Consider the following 15452-nt stretch of genomic DNA (forward strand, 5'->3'; position numbering starts at 1 on the left):
ACGTCGCTGGACACTAAGGGGCAATTGATCAAGGCCAATCCACCTCACCCACACATCTTTGGACTGTGGGAGGAAACCAGAGCACCCGAAGGAAACCCACGCAGGCACGGAAAGAACATACAAACTCCACACAGTCACCCAAGGCTGGAATTGAACCCCGGTCCCTGGCATTGTGAGGCATCAGTGATACCACAGTGCCTCCGTGCCACCCATCTTTTACATAGAAAACTGCTCCAAACAGCAAACAAAAATGGAAGGACAAGGCCATGAAGGGAGAGTGAAGAATTTCAAATTTGAGGTATTGAGCGACCAGGTCAGCAAGGACAATATGCCTTAACTTGCTTCCTTTATGCACTAAACAGCAGAATAGGAATTTGGCTCAATGCGATCTCAATCTCGCTCTCCAAATTCCACTCTCTCCATCATACTGTTTAAAGACCTAGAGATTGTTAAAGAAGTATACAGCAGAACTCAACACCCTCTAACTAAAAATTATACCCATCTGTTGAAAACGTCATAACTTATCAGAGAACCGTCGTGATGTATAACATTGAATGTTCACAGAGCATTAAGGCTCACCATTCCTCCCCCACCTCCTCCTCGTAGATTTCTTGTGAACACATGCAGAGGTCAGTCGTAATACCCATCTGCCATAATATCTGACATTAGGGAATAGGCTAATCCATATTTAACACTAAACTGTGTCCGTGTGGAGTTTGTACATTCTCCCCGTGTTTGCGTGGGTTCCGCCTCCACAACCCAAAGATGTGCAGGCTAGGTGGATTGGCCACGCTAAATTGCCCCTTAATTGGAAAAATGAATTGGGCACTCTAAATTTATTTTAATAAAAATCATTAAACTATCCTAGATAATTTTTCACCTGAAATATTATATCAAAATCTATCCACAGGTACAGCTTTTAATACTTGAACTTTCTCCAGAGATGAAAAAGCCCATCATACCTATTTTGTCCCATTTCTTAGCACCATAACGCCTTTAATAGAACAATAGTATGTTTAATTTTAATGTATAAAACAATATGGACATGAAAAAAGAAATATTGGTGTATCCTAAAATAGAATCATAGAATTCCTACTTTGTAGATGGAGACCATTCGGCCCATCGAGTCTGCACCTCTGAAAGAGTACCCCACCTAGGCCCGCTCTCCCTGCCTGTCACCTGCACATCTGTGGACACTAAGGGGCAATTATAGCAAGGCCAATCCACCTAACTGCATCTTTGGACTCTGGGAGGAAACCCACACAGACACATGGAAAAACTCCACACAGTCACCCAAGGCTGGAATTGAACCCAGGTCCCTGGCGCTGTGATGCAGCAGGGCTAACCACTGTGCCAGCGTGACACCCATACTGCTACAAGCAACTGGATGCAGCATTTCTACATTTATAAGAATACAGTAACATTAGTGTATTTTAGTGAATGGAAACATTGTAGTACTAATAAAATTGTGTTCATTACCACATCCAACGCTAACCAGAATTCCAGTGCAGCAATAATAGAGTCTAATAGTGTAGTTACCCTGCATTGTTCAAGGCAGTGCTCCCATATCTATAAAAGTCCAGTACCATTTATGATATAAAGCACTGATTCCTTGCTGTGGGAAGACCAATTTATTATATGGTTTTAATCCTGTCCAAAACAAAATACTACACCCTGCTCTGAAAACATCCAGCAGTATGTGTTACCCGTTAACTTAGTTATTGATTTTAATGTGATATTGGTATGCTGGGGTTTTTACAGAACAATTCACTTGTGGTCATGAATCTAGAATTGCAGGGGTGGTATGTGGTGCAGTGGTTAGCACTGGGACTGCAGCACTGAGGACCCGGGTTCGAATCCTGGTCATGGCTCACTGTCTGTGTGGAGTTTGCACATTCTCCCCATGTCTGCGTGGGTTTCACCCCCACAACCCAAAGATGTGCAGGTTAGGTGGATTGGCCACGCTAAATTGCCCCTTAATTGGCAAAAAATAATTGGGTACTCTAAATTTATTTTTAAAAATGAATCTAGAATTGCATCTAGCTGGATTTGGTTAACAGAGCCCAATTAAAATTCAGTTAGAAACTTACAAATTCTGCAATAAAATACAGTGGCGCATTTGCACATAGCAAGACCCCACAAATAGCAATGGACTGAATTTTATGCCCCCCCACCCTCAGCCAGTGCATTTGTAGTTTGCAGGTCAGGAGGGGCAAGGACACATAAAATAGAATGGGTGGATAGCCTACCACCTTCCCTCCGACTGTAATGTCCGGTAGCTCAGCGGTTAGCACTGTTGCTTCACAGCGCCAGGGTCTCAGGTTCATTTCCCGGCTTGGGTCACTGTGCGGAGTCTGCATGTTCTCCCTGTGTCTGCGTGGGTTTCCTCCGGGTGCTCAGATTTCCTTCCACAAGTCCTGAAAGACGCGCTGTTAGGTAAATTGGACAGTCTGAATTCTCCCTCAGCGTATCCGAAAAGGCGCCGAGTGTGGCGACTATGGGATTCTCACAGTAACTTCATTGCAGTGTTAATGTAAGCCTATTTGTGACAGTAATAAAGATTATTATTATTGTTACTGGGTCCTGCACATATTACTGCAGCAGTGTGGAAACAGGTCCTTAACTGCGGTCCACCCCTGAGCTGTCCTCCACATTAGGAGTGGGTTAGGCATCAGCCAACCTGCCCACCCTAAAGCCTATTGAAGACGTTAACAGATTATTAATTGGCAAGTTATGGGCCTGTTTCCACTCTGCTGCAATAATATGTGCAGGACCCAGTGGCAGGGACTGCACTGCACTACAAAACCTAACTTCCATTTCATACATTACAACATTGGCTGTAAAGCATTTTGGGACATCCTGCAGTTGTGAAATGTAAATAATATATGCAGCGGGGGAAGAGAGAATGAATTAAGCCACCCTGAATTTTCACCAACTCGAGCTAAAAGAGAGGAAAGAAAGGTAGTTATCTCCCATAGGGGGTGCCATGTTGCATCAGAGTACCCCTCCAAAGATGTTGCCCCACTTTGTGTCTCTCTATGCCCCCAGTCTCCAGATATCACCTCCGGAACCCTGATCCCGCCCTACCAAAACCACAGATTCACCTTTCAGCCCAGCCTCCATGGTCCTTTCTCTGGACTGTTTGTAGTTCCAGCAGTGACCACAACTGAATTCTGACGCAGCTGGGACTACTCAGCTGCTGGCCAATCAGATTGGCTGGCAGCTCTCAGGGCTGCGACTTGTTTTTCCTTAGGTGTGCAAGTTCCACTCTCAGCTCGTTAAGCTCGTTATCACTGTGGGGTAATCTTTTTCAAAGTCAGTCAGCTCAAGAATGACTTTTCTACTGGAACAATATGGCATTCCACCCCTCCCCGTAAAATTCATGCCAAAATGACAATGGCTAAACCATCTGTTTTTGTGATGTTGGTTGAGGGACAAATATTGGCTAGAACATCAGGAGTAACTCTGATACTCTTCTTCAAAATATTGTCACAGGATCTTTTTTCTCCATCTGTGTGGCCAGATAGGACTTTGATTTAATGCCTAATCTTAAAGACAGACCGTTTGACAGTTCAGCGCTCCATCGGCATTGCACTAGTGTTAGCTTTGATTTTTGAGCTCAACCCCTGGGGTTCTGGCACAGGGAGGGAGAATGAACACAAGAATGTAAGAAATATGGGGGGCAATTCTCCGAGCCCCGCACCGGGCCAGAGAATCGCCGCAACCGCACCACAACGCCGGCGCGCGATTCTCCGAGGTGCGGAGAATCGACGCCATTTGCGCCGGCGCATTTGATGCGCCGCCAGCTGCGGGCCGCTGTAATTGGTGGGGCCGCCGATTCTCCAGCCCGGATGGGCCGAGCGGCCGCGCGGATATGACAGAGTCCCACTGGCCGTTCACCCCTAATTTCTGCCGGTGGGAACTCTGCGCGAAGGGTCGGGGGGGGGGGGGGGGGGGGCGGATAGTGGGGCGGGGAAAAGCGATCCTTCACCGGGGGGGGCCGCCCATGGGGTCTGGCCCACGATCGGGGCCCACCGATCGGTGGGCCGGCCTCTCCCCCCCGGGCCTACTTTGTTGCGCGGCCAGCCCCTGAACACTGACGCCATGTTGAGTCGGGGCCGGCACGCTGAAGAAGTCCGCCATGCATGCGCGGGTTGGCGCGGCGCCCATTTGTCACCGGAAAGGGAGGCTGGAGTGGCGTGAACCGCTCCAGCACCGTGCCGGCCCCCTGTGGGGGACAGAATCGGTAATCCCCGGGCCCGTTTCGTGCCGTCGTGAAACGCGACGGCGTTCACGACGGCGCAAACACTTGGTCTCCATTTTGGAGAATCTACCCCATGAACAGGGGTAGGCTATTAGGCCCCTTGGGCGTGCTCTGCTATTCAATAAGATCATGGTTGACCTGACTGTGGTCTTAATTTCACTTTCTTGTCTGTCCCCATAACCCCGAGCTCCTTTTAAAATCTAAGCTCTGTCAAACTCAACTTTGAACATAGCCAATGACTCGGCCCCCACAGTCTCTGGTGTAGCGAATTCCAAAGATTAATGAGCCTCTAACAGAAGAAATCCCTCCTCTGTCATAAATGGGACACCCTGGGCGCGATTCTCCACTCCCACGCCGGTTGGGAGAATCGCCTGGGCCGCCAAAATTTCCGGGGACGCCGGTTCGACGCCCTCCCGCGATTCTCCCAAGCGGCGGGAACAGCCCGGTCGAGTTTCGCGGGCCGCAGGCCGGAGAATCGCCGGAGACACCGAAAATGGTGATTCTCCGGCACCCCCGCTATTCTGAGGCCCGGATGGGCCGAGCGGCCAGGCCAAAACGGCGGGTTCCCCCCGGCGCCGTCCACACCTGATCGCTGCAGTCGTGGGCGGTGCGTGAACGCTGGGGGGGGGGGGGGGGGGGGCGCCTGGGGGGGGGGGGGCGAGGGGGGATCCTCCAGCGGGCTTTACCTGGAATGTGGGGTGACCCGCGATCGGTGCCCACCGATCGTCGGGCCGTCCTCTCTGAAGGAGGACCTCCTTCCTTCCGCGGCCCCGCAAGGCGCAAGATCCGTCCCCCATCTTCTTGCGGGGCGGACTTAGAGAGGACGGCAACCACGCATGCGCGGGTTGGCGCCGGCCAACCCGCATGTGCGGATGACGCCCGTTATGCGGCGCCGGCCGCGTCATTCATGCGGCGCCGCTTTTACGCGGGCGATAAGGCCTGGCGCGTGTAGATGATGCGGCCCCGATCCTGGCCCATTGTCAGGGCCTGAATCGGTTGGGATCGGGGCCGTTCCGCGCCGTCGTGAACCTCAACGGCGTTCACGACGGCGTGGCCACTTCGGCATGGGAGTGGAGAATCCCGCCCCCTTTACTTGAAACTGTGGTCCATGGTTCTAGATTTTCACCAATAAGGGGAAACATCCTTTCAGCATTTACCCTGTCAAGTCCTCTCTAAATCTTTTATGCTTCAATAAGATCCCCTTTCGTTCTTCTAAACTCCAATGGGTAATGGGCCCAACCTGCTCAATGATTCCCCATAACATTTCATCCCAAGAATCAACCTAGTGAACTTTCTCTGAACTGCCTCTGATGCAAATATAGTCCCTTTATAAGGAGAACAAAACTGTATACAGTCCTCTAAGCATGGATTCAATAATGCCCTGTACAGTTGTAGCAAGATTTTTCTTACTTTTGCAGTCTATCCCCCTTGCAATAAAGGTCTTCCCATTTGTCTTCCTAAATATTTGCAGTACTTGCATACAAACTTTTTGTGATTCAGGTACCAGGACATCCAGATTCCATTGTATCACTGCAATGTCCAGTCCCTCTCCATTCAAATAATATTCTGCTTTTTATTCTTCCGACCAAACCTCATATTTTTTCACATTATGTTCTATCTGTCAAATTTCTGCCCACTTACTTAACCTATCTATATTCCTTTGAAGACTTTTCGCATCCTCCTCACAACTTGCTCCCTAACCTGTCTTTGCATTGTCAGCATATTTGACCACAATAAGGTTCCTCCATCCAAGTCATTAATATAAATTGTAAATAGTTGAGGCCTCAGCACTGATCCCTGGGGTGCTCAGTAGTTACAGTTTGCATTCGTGAAATTGACTGCCACCAAATGAACCACAGTTCACATAAAGAAACATGGTGGATAAGATCCAGTGATCTTTGTGATCTGGATTTCAACTTCTCCAACATTAATTTGAATCTGCCACAAAGTCAAAGGGATCTCTGGGCATCCAGAAACAGTGAATATATTTAAGCATGCTAAACAGCCAATCACATTGAAGAATTCTGACGGACAGCAAACCAAGCAGTAAAATGTGATTAGCCTTCACCTTTTAAAAAATATATAAACAATGAAATCAGTGTGAAGATAAATGCATTGGATATTTAAATATAAACTTATATTTTATTACTATAAAAACTATGGAATTTTGTTGTCATAATAGAAATAATTGAGATTACAGAAATATAAAATTAGTTCGGCCCACAGGAATTGTTCAGCAGTAGATATTCTTAGTTTACCATTAGAACGTAAGGGTGGAATTTTTCGTAGTGGTAGTAATCATGCCCAACAGCTGAAAAATCACGGGCAAATCCACCTCCACTGGGCCGGGAATCAATTAACAGTTGTCAAACACTTAACTGCCTGAGGTAGTAGCTTCAGCGTTCGCGTGGGAGGATGTTCCACCTCCAAGCGTTGCTGACTAATAGATGGCCAACAGCTCTCCAGTCTCCGCAGCACCATTGCTGGGACAGCAGTCAGTCCATGACGGGATGCACTGGAGGAGGGCGGACAGCCAGGTAAATGGGGAAGCTTCGCTGGGAACAGTTAGGGTGACCGATGTAACGGGGGAACACCCCACCATTGGTGGAATGTCAGCAGCAGTGGGAGGAGGCCCTTAAATTACAATTAATTGGCCACTTAAGGCCCTCAAATGGCACAAAAGTGTGTGGGCTGCGTGACAGTTACTGCATTGCACGTGAAATATCAGTGGTGGCAGGCAGGTGACTGGTATGTTCCCTTCCCCCATGCTATCCACTTTTATTTCCCACCTGTCCCCGGGGGCATTCGGGGATATAATCCCAACCTAAGTTACATCTCATTACTGAGGTGTAACTGTTTAGGGGTTCAAACAGTGAAATTTCACATAAAAGGGCAAGTTCTCATCAGTTCAGTAATTTCTAAAGATTGTTGGCTGCAGGTTCTTCAACAGTACACATATGGAAAAGTAGCAACCTCTGGGTTTCTGTATTTTACTGTGCACCTGTGGACACCAAACGTTGCTGTCAGTGGGCCATTCATCTCTGGTTCAGGTAAACAGATTTCCTCGTTACTGATCAGCTTTTTGCATTGTTGTTTACAGGTGCAGCCAGATATGGATGACTTGAATGGAGCTGAGGAAAACCGCGGAAAATTACAATATTCCTTAGATTATGATTTTAAGAAGGAAGAGGTAAATATGATTTTATCTGCATCAGTTGCTGTGTGTTACTTCAATGGTTTCATTGTTCTGTGTTTGTTGACTGATACATATTCACTGTGCTTGACTGATTAAACCTTGGTATACTCTTTGAGGTCTTCCAGAAGCTTCCAGAAAGAGATCCGAAGCAAGAGCTGTTAATATATGTGTAGAAATCTTACGATTGCTGAGATAGTTTAAAGGACTGTAAATAAACCTGGTGAACCATTTAAACATCTGGCTTTGCCGATTAAATAGCAGGAAAGACCAAAACACAGATTTATACTCCTTTTTTAAAAACATGAAGCTGCCCAATGGCTGCTGAGGGGAACTGAGGAGGTGAGTAGCCATTTCCATTTTCCGGCATTCAGCTCAAGGGCACTGAGCTACTGCCCCAGTGCTTGGGGGAGGGTGAGAAGCCCTTCAGAGGGGTTGGGTTCGGTCAGGGAGCTAAAGCGTTCCAGGTTGTGGGTCACCCCTGGACTGTGGGAGAGGTGAGGGACTTTTCATCTATGTAGCCTTCAAGCCATCTTTAAATATTGTGGATACCCATTACAGGAGCAACTACAGCTGCTGCCTGTCTGTCCTACCAAACACTTCTAGGACAGAGCACTGCTCTTGGTTCTTTGTTGAAGTTCACTTTAACTCCCTTTGACTGTGAGCAACCTCAAGCTTCACAGTTAAAGGCTAAAGAGGAATTGGCCGTGTTAGTTGTCAAAGCACTTCACAGCTGCAGGTTGTGTTTGCTGCTTGCTCCTGCTGGTGTTTGCAAATGCCTGGAAGCTGCTGTTGCTGTTTCCTGCCTTTTCTGTAGCTGGAATGAAGGACAATACATGGGTCCTGGAACACGGGGCTCAGGGGGATGTAAGGGTCCAGAAGGCAATCCGATTTGAAGCAAAAAGACGCTGCGGGGACCTGGTGTGCGACATTGATCCAAATGGGCCACCTGATGACGGCGTTGAAGAAATACTTCTGCAGATTGCTGATGCTTTTGCTGCTGGTGTGGTGAGTGTTCGTAATCACGGGTTAAACATGCTGGAAGTTACAGATGTTCAACTGCACCTTGAGTGCCAATGGAATATGTGGATGCAAGATTTGGTTCCGGTGAGATTGAACTGTGTGGGAGGGCCTGCACAGCTGCGGCTCCTGGAGAATAGCACTAATACACATTGATGGACAGATCATTTCTATGACAAAGTTCTGGAAATGATAACACATTATCCATTTCCATAGAGGAACCTGTGAGGGGTGCTACCATGTGTTTTGTTTTGTGAAAATGAGCTGAAGTAGCTTTGCATTGGTACCAAAAGGAACAGTGATGTTTCCTCCTTGTTTAATGGTTAGTGTGACATGTGGAATGTTACGTAGTTGATTTTGAAATCTTTGTTACTGTTGACTATTTAATAAACAAAATATTCTCAAGTGGTTTCTCGAGGGAACAAGTGCCATGTCTCAGACGATGATTGGTGAATTGCATTTCAATCAAACTTTGAAGCCTGAACAGTGCCTGAACTCTAGAAGTGTCAGCACAATAGAGGCAGCAGACAACAATCAAACACTAAAGAGCTGAGCTTCTGGGGGACATTCTTGCAACCGACAGTGAGTGTGTGGATCAGGGGAAGGCACCTGAGCACGGTCTCCCTAATGTTCCCGGCAGGGATCTGGGATCTAGGGGCGCTTGCTGTGGCCGGGGGTGAGTCTGCAGAGTGGTGTTTTCCAGCAAAACTGGTGAGCACTCTGAGAAAAGGGACAAGTAAAGGTTGAGGAGGCTTGCGGGATTTGAGGGTGCTGAGGTAGAATCCCTAACTGATTGTTGGTCTCTGTCCTCAATTCCTTACAGATATAACAATATGGCTGGTTATGTCAGTCCCGCAGAGGCTGCCCTTGCAGTGCTGGTGGCAGCCAAGGCAGTCAGATGCCGGAGAAGGCGGCAGCGTCGACACAGACTGGAGGCGGCACTCCCATGCAAGGGGTCGCCGCACACCCAGAAGACCTGGCCGCCCATGAGGAGGTACCCAGAAGTGGACAGCCCATGGTATCCAGGTGTCGTTGGTCTTTCGAGGAGATAACAGACAGCATATTCCGCAGGAGACTCCGTCTCTACAAAGAGACAGTGCAGCGCCTGTACCATGTCCTTGTAGACTTGGCATCCCATGGAGGAGGAGGACACCCATCCCAGGTGGCCATGAAAGTCACCGCAGCCCTGAACTTCTATACAACTGGTTCATTCCAGGGCTCAAGCAGGGACTTGTGCAGCATTTCCCAAGCTATCCAAGGGATGCCTCCCCCTCCCCACCCCCACCCTGGCACAGGAGCCCACCCAGTAATCCTCTCTCTTCTTGATCTCTTGTGGTCTACTGCTATGTCTAGGTGTGTCCCCAGGATCAGAAGTGGAGACAGCCTGCTGCTTTCTACGCCCTGTGGCCTTTGATGCCCTTGGGCTGACGTCCTCTGTAGGGCCTGGAACTGGGCCCAGTGTCACTGGCATTGCTGTGCCACCCTGTTCTGTCCACTGCTCTTGAGATGCACCAGTGTGAGGTTCCTGTAGGGCCCTGGGGATCTCCATGGGATGGAGGGGCAGCTGGAGTGAGCTCCAGAGGCCTCTGCATCATCTGGCTCTTCAGCCCTGGCAGCTCTCCATTGTCTGTGCCACTGTGTTGATGCCCTTAGCGATGGTCCTCAGTGACAGGGCCATGCTTTGCAGTGCCTCAGCAATGCCCACCTGTGTTTGGGGCATGTCCCTCATCGACTGGGACATGATGTCGAGGCTCTCAGCCATGGTCATCACGGACTGAGCCATGCCTTGGGCAGCACCGCACAAAATGCTGATGTTGTGCGCAAGGCTTTCTACTGCGGTCATCACCCTAGCAGTGCTGGTCTCAGTGCGCCATTTTGTCGACTTAATCTCCTATGCCCTCAGCCTTTGGGACCCCTCCAATTGGCTACACATTTGCTGGTACGTGACTGCTATCCCCTCCTAAATCCCACGGCTGCGTCCTCCCCTCATGAATCTCACAGCTGTATCTTCCCCTCATGAATGTCACGTCTGTGTCCTATCATCTACATAAGCTCTGTGAGAACCTTGTCCAGAGTCTCAGTATCTAACCGGGACTCAACTGAGACCTGGGATCCAGCAGACCTCTGACTGCTGACTCTCTTTGATGTTCCTGCCTCCTTCACCTGATGTCCATCAGCAACAGTGTGGTGCTCACCAGACTGTGTCCCAGAAGCCTGTCCACTAATTTCACCCACCGAGGTGTGTGTCTCTGCTCTGGTTGAGGATAGGGGTGATAGCTGTGACGTGTCAATGGTGGTCTCCTTGGAGCTCTCCTCCAAGGTGTTCTCTTGGCTGGTGGGGGAAACTGACTCCAGATGGCCCAGCCCCATCAATAATAATAATAATCTTTATTGTCACAAGTAGGCTTACATTAACATTGCAACAAAGTTACTGTGAATAGCCCTGAGCTGCCACATTCCGGCGCCTGTTCGGGTACACAGAGGGAGAATTCAGAATGTCCAAATTACCTAACAGCACATCTTTCGGGATTAATGGGAGGAAACCAGAGCACCCGGAGGAAACCCACGCAGACACGGGGAGAACGTGCAGGCTCGGCACAGACAGTGACCCAGCCTGGAATCGAATCTGGGACCCTTGCGCAGTGAAGCCACAGTGCTAACCACTGTGCTACCGTGCTGCCCTAGCAGATGGAGATCCTGCGAGACAATGTGATCAATGAGAGTGAAGGATCATTTTATCTGACATGAACAACTCGCTTCAGACAGCTTTTCTGCGTGAAGGGGCAATGGATCCTTTCCTTTTGTGGCGTAGGCTAACCTCACTGTCAGTGACTGCTCTCTCTTCGGACAACTCCACGATTTCCAGGGCCCAGTCCTCGTAGGGGGTGAGGACACAAATTTCTAATACTCAGGCCCCCGTCTTGGCCCTTTCCTGCTTATTATGGGCTATCTCCTCCAGCGGGGACAAAGAGAGGTCATTGTGAGCCACACGCTTCATGGGTCAGGAGAGTCTATAACAAATGGCATGTATGGGTACCACACCTGGACATGAAAGGCTTATGCTGTGGGTTCTGAGGAAACAGCACAAAGATCGGATGTGGGAAGTTTGCGAGGTGTCAGCCAGTGATTTATGGGGAAGAGGATTGGAAATTTTAGTGGTGGCAAGCGGAACTGATGCCAGGAGAGAGGTGGTAACCTACCCTTGAGCTCAATGGAGGTCATTGGTCTCCTCCCTACATTGGTCAGCAGTCCTCCTGGTCATGCGGCCTACACTGACAGCCATTGTCTCTTAGGTGGTATTGGTGACCCTGCTGCTGGGCCTTCAACAACCTCTCATCGACGGAGTCGAGAAGCCTGGTCAGGTTGGCATCCCCAAAGCGAGGAGCAGGTTTGCACGCTGCCATGCTTGTGTGTTGACTGTGAGTGAGTGGTGAGGGAGCGTTTAAAAGCAGCTCTCGTTAGCGGCGAGACGCTGTGGCGTGAGTCTGACGAATCAGACGCCGACTCAGCCATTAATGGCGAGAAGCTCATGGGAGCTGATTTCTGGCTCTAAGTGCCGTTAAATACGAACCGCGATCTTACCAACGCGGCTGTCGAGAAAGACTCCGCTAATCACACCCAAAATCAAAATGTTTCCGTTAAACTGTGCCACTGTTGTCGAACTAAAACTAGTGACATCTCAGCATTGCTCTGGGAATACACAACATTGTGCAAGCATAAATATCCTTTAAATTTTGAGATGGGAAGGGTGGGAATATGTTCAAGCAGGATTTCTGCTGCTGAACATGATCCAGTGACATCCTATTTGAAAGGGCGTTATATCAAAATCAGTGAAAGACAGGATCACGCATAGCAGTGGTTCTTTCCACTGTCAATTGTACCACTAAACAGTCATCATGATTCGCACATGTAGAATTGCCACTTAGCTGAGCAAGTGAAGGGTGTCTGAAGTTTCTGGAACTAGTCCATAGCACTTAAGGATGGGGAGAAGAGAAACATTGGAGACAAAAAATTGCATTCATAGAAAATTGTTAAATAAAATAATTCCATCAAATCCCTCATGGTTTTCACATGCTTTGAGGATACATTGAGCCCCAAGTTCTTCCAATTTTAGCTGCACCCATACTGTCAAGTCTGCCCCTTTTTTTACCTCCATAATATCTATTGGATGTGAGGGGTGTACTTCTTGTCTCGTCTCCATCTGGGTGAATTAACAAGATGAGGCCTTCTGTTCAAATTCACTTTGGTTCCGCCTTATTTGCACTTACGATTTGGGTGTGGCAAAAACTGCAATAATGCTGTAAGTGCTCCATCAAGTTGTGATCCAAGGAATCACTAATTTATATTCCTTGTGCTTATGCTCCCTTGCAGATTACAGTTGGAGTTGTACAGGCAAAGGACCTAAAGGCCATGGACCTTGGAGGAACGTCTGATCCTTATGTCACTGCATATCTTCTCCCAGAAAAGACACAGACGTTTGAAACTAAAGTCTACAGACGAACACTAAATCCTATCTTTAAAGAACGCTTCACTTTCAAGGTGCAGTAAAATATTTAACAGGTTGTTGGATTTATGCATTTTTCATTGAACTGGTCCAGGACAGTTGAAACCAAGAATAAGGACACGTTTTGGCTGACAGGAAATGTGGTCTACTTATGGCAACTGTAGGGAATAGGTGGAAATTATTTCTAAAAACTTTTCTCAAGGAACCAACAGATGAAACTGGGTTCAAGCTATTTGTAAGAAAACATGTCATATTAATTCATTTTAGGATAGATGGTGACAAAGTGCTAAGGTCTTGGACTAGTAATGCCAAGGTCCAAGCTAATGCTTTGGGCCGATGGGTTTAAATCCCACAACAGCAGCTGGTGGAGTTTAAATTCAATTAATAAAATCTGGAATACAAAGCTAGTCTCAATAATGGTGACCATGAAACAATCATTGTAAAATCTCATCTATTCACTAATGTCCTTTAGGGAAGGAAATCTCTCATCTTTACCTGGTCTGAGTTACATATGACTCCAGATCCACAGCAATGTGATTGATTCTTAACTGCCCTCTATAATGGCACTCAGTTCAAGGGCAATTAGGGATGGGTAACACATGCTGGATTGCTGGGCCTTCTGACAAGCCTAAACGGCCTTGAGATTTGCTGAGGCCTTTCAAGAATGTAAAGGGAGGAATTTCCTAGCGAACCCCAGAAACTCCCCATTACGTAAGATCCATCCACTGCCTCCAATTGGATTTTAAAGATACAGTTCAAATGGGTTGGATTCCTGATCCAGCCAATTTATACATTCTCCAAATGCTGTCTTTAGTTGTCAAATTAAACATAACATTATTTGGAACTTGTCAACATAAACGTCAAGGAGAGCTTTCTCTCTGCACGTCTGACTCTCTTGCAGCTTCCAGACATTTTTAGTTTCCATGGATGAACTGCCAAACAACCTTGCAGCCGGCTTTCTCGGAGTGAGCTCCAGCCGGCCAATTACAAGCTAAGTTTGCACAAGAACAATAATCTGAAAGCAGGATTGGTTTAAGTGATTGCATTGATAATCCTCATTAGCTGGCATGGTCCAGCATTTTTTTCTAATTTCCTCAAGAGCTTCTTTTTCTTACCTTATAGGCGAGCCAGGCTGATGTTGCCGAAAAGACTGTGGTGATGCAGGTTTATGACTTCAACAGATTTTCCAAGCATGACGTAATTGGTGAAGTGAGAATCCCACTCAGCACCATTAACCTGAAAGATGTGGTTGAAGAATGGCAGGATCTAACCTGTGCGATAAAGGATGAGGTACGATTGTCTCAATGGAGAATAACATATAAAGGTGGCTTAAAGCAAAATACATAGGACTAGGAGCGGGATTTTCTAGTCCACCCCCGCCCCCAGCATGTTTTCCAGCTGCGGAAACAGGTCACCATTGGATGCTGGCGGGATCTTCCAGTCTCACTTCCAGTCGGCATTTTGAGTGGTTAGCCCGTCCCGTCGTCATGGAACTTGCCACGGGGAGGGCGTTGCCTTTGGCGGGATGGGAAGATCCTGCACTAGAACTCTAAAAGATAACAGGAAATGTTGTAAGTCCTTTTCCCTTTTTACCAGAAATTATTTTTCCCTACAACAATGTTGCCCACTGTGCAACCAATTAAATGAGCTGCTATTTTCTATGCAATTGGACAATTTGAATACCATTGTCCCTCTCACAGACAGGCCCTGCTTACGAAGCCACGGTTCAAGGGAATTAAGTTGATAAATAACTGATGATCACTCTGATAAATTGCTTAAAATATTAGGAGGCAAAGATAACAGAGGTTTTGTTTAAGGGCAACGAAATGAAAACTTACTTGATTTTACAATAACAATAAAATACAGCTCCAGTAGTTCCCTACTGGGTCTTGTCTGGTAAGTACATAGAACATAGAAAACACAGCACAGAACAGGCCCTTCAGCCCACGATGTTGTGCCGAACCTTTGTCCTAGATTAATCATAGATTATCATTGAATTTACAGTGCAGAAGGAGGCCATTCGGCCCTTTGAGTCTGCACCGGCTCTTGGAAAGAGCACCCTACCCAAACTCAACACCTTCACCCAACACCAAGGGCAATTTGGACATTAAGGGCAATTTATCATTGGCCAATTCACCTAACCCGCACATCTTTGGACTGTGGGAGGAAACCTGAGCACCCGGAGGAAACCCACGCAGACACGGGGAGGACGTGCAGACTCCGCACAGACAGTGACCCAAGCCGGAATCGAACCTGGGACCCTGGAGCTGTGAAGCAATTGTGCTATCCACAATGCTACCGTGCTGCCCTTGAGAACAAATAAATCTACACTATATCATTTTACCATAATCCATGTACCTATCCAATAGCTGCTTGAAGGTCCCTAATGTTTCCGACTCAACTACTTCCACAGGCAGTGCATTCCATGCCCCCACTACTCTCTGGGTAAAGAACCTACCTCTGATATCCCT

The 15452-nt window shown here is 47.7% G+C and overlaps 1 protein-coding gene across 2 annotated transcripts in view; it reads left to right on the forward strand.

The window, feature by feature from the left end:
- syt8 (synaptotagmin VIII) overlaps window positions 1–15452 on the forward strand; it is a 105709-nt gene that overhangs the window by 70985 nt on the left and 19272 nt on the right. For both annotated transcript variants that reach the window (XM_072466307.1, XM_072466306.1), the window contains exons 4-6: window positions 7365–7454; window positions 12849–13016; window positions 14104–14271. In XM_072466307.1, the coding sequence (XP_072322408.1) occupies window positions 7365–7454; window positions 12849–13016; window positions 14104–14271 (426 nt within the window). The remainder of the gene's footprint in view (window positions 1–7364; window positions 7455–12848; window positions 13017–14103; window positions 14272–15452) is intronic.

Source organism: Scyliorhinus torazame, chromosome 10 (assembly GCF_047496885.1).
Source record: "Scyliorhinus torazame isolate Kashiwa2021f chromosome 10, sScyTor2.1, whole genome shotgun sequence".
NCBI classification, from domain to species: Eukaryota; Metazoa; Chordata; class Chondrichthyes; order Carcharhiniformes; family Scyliorhinidae; genus Scyliorhinus; species Scyliorhinus torazame.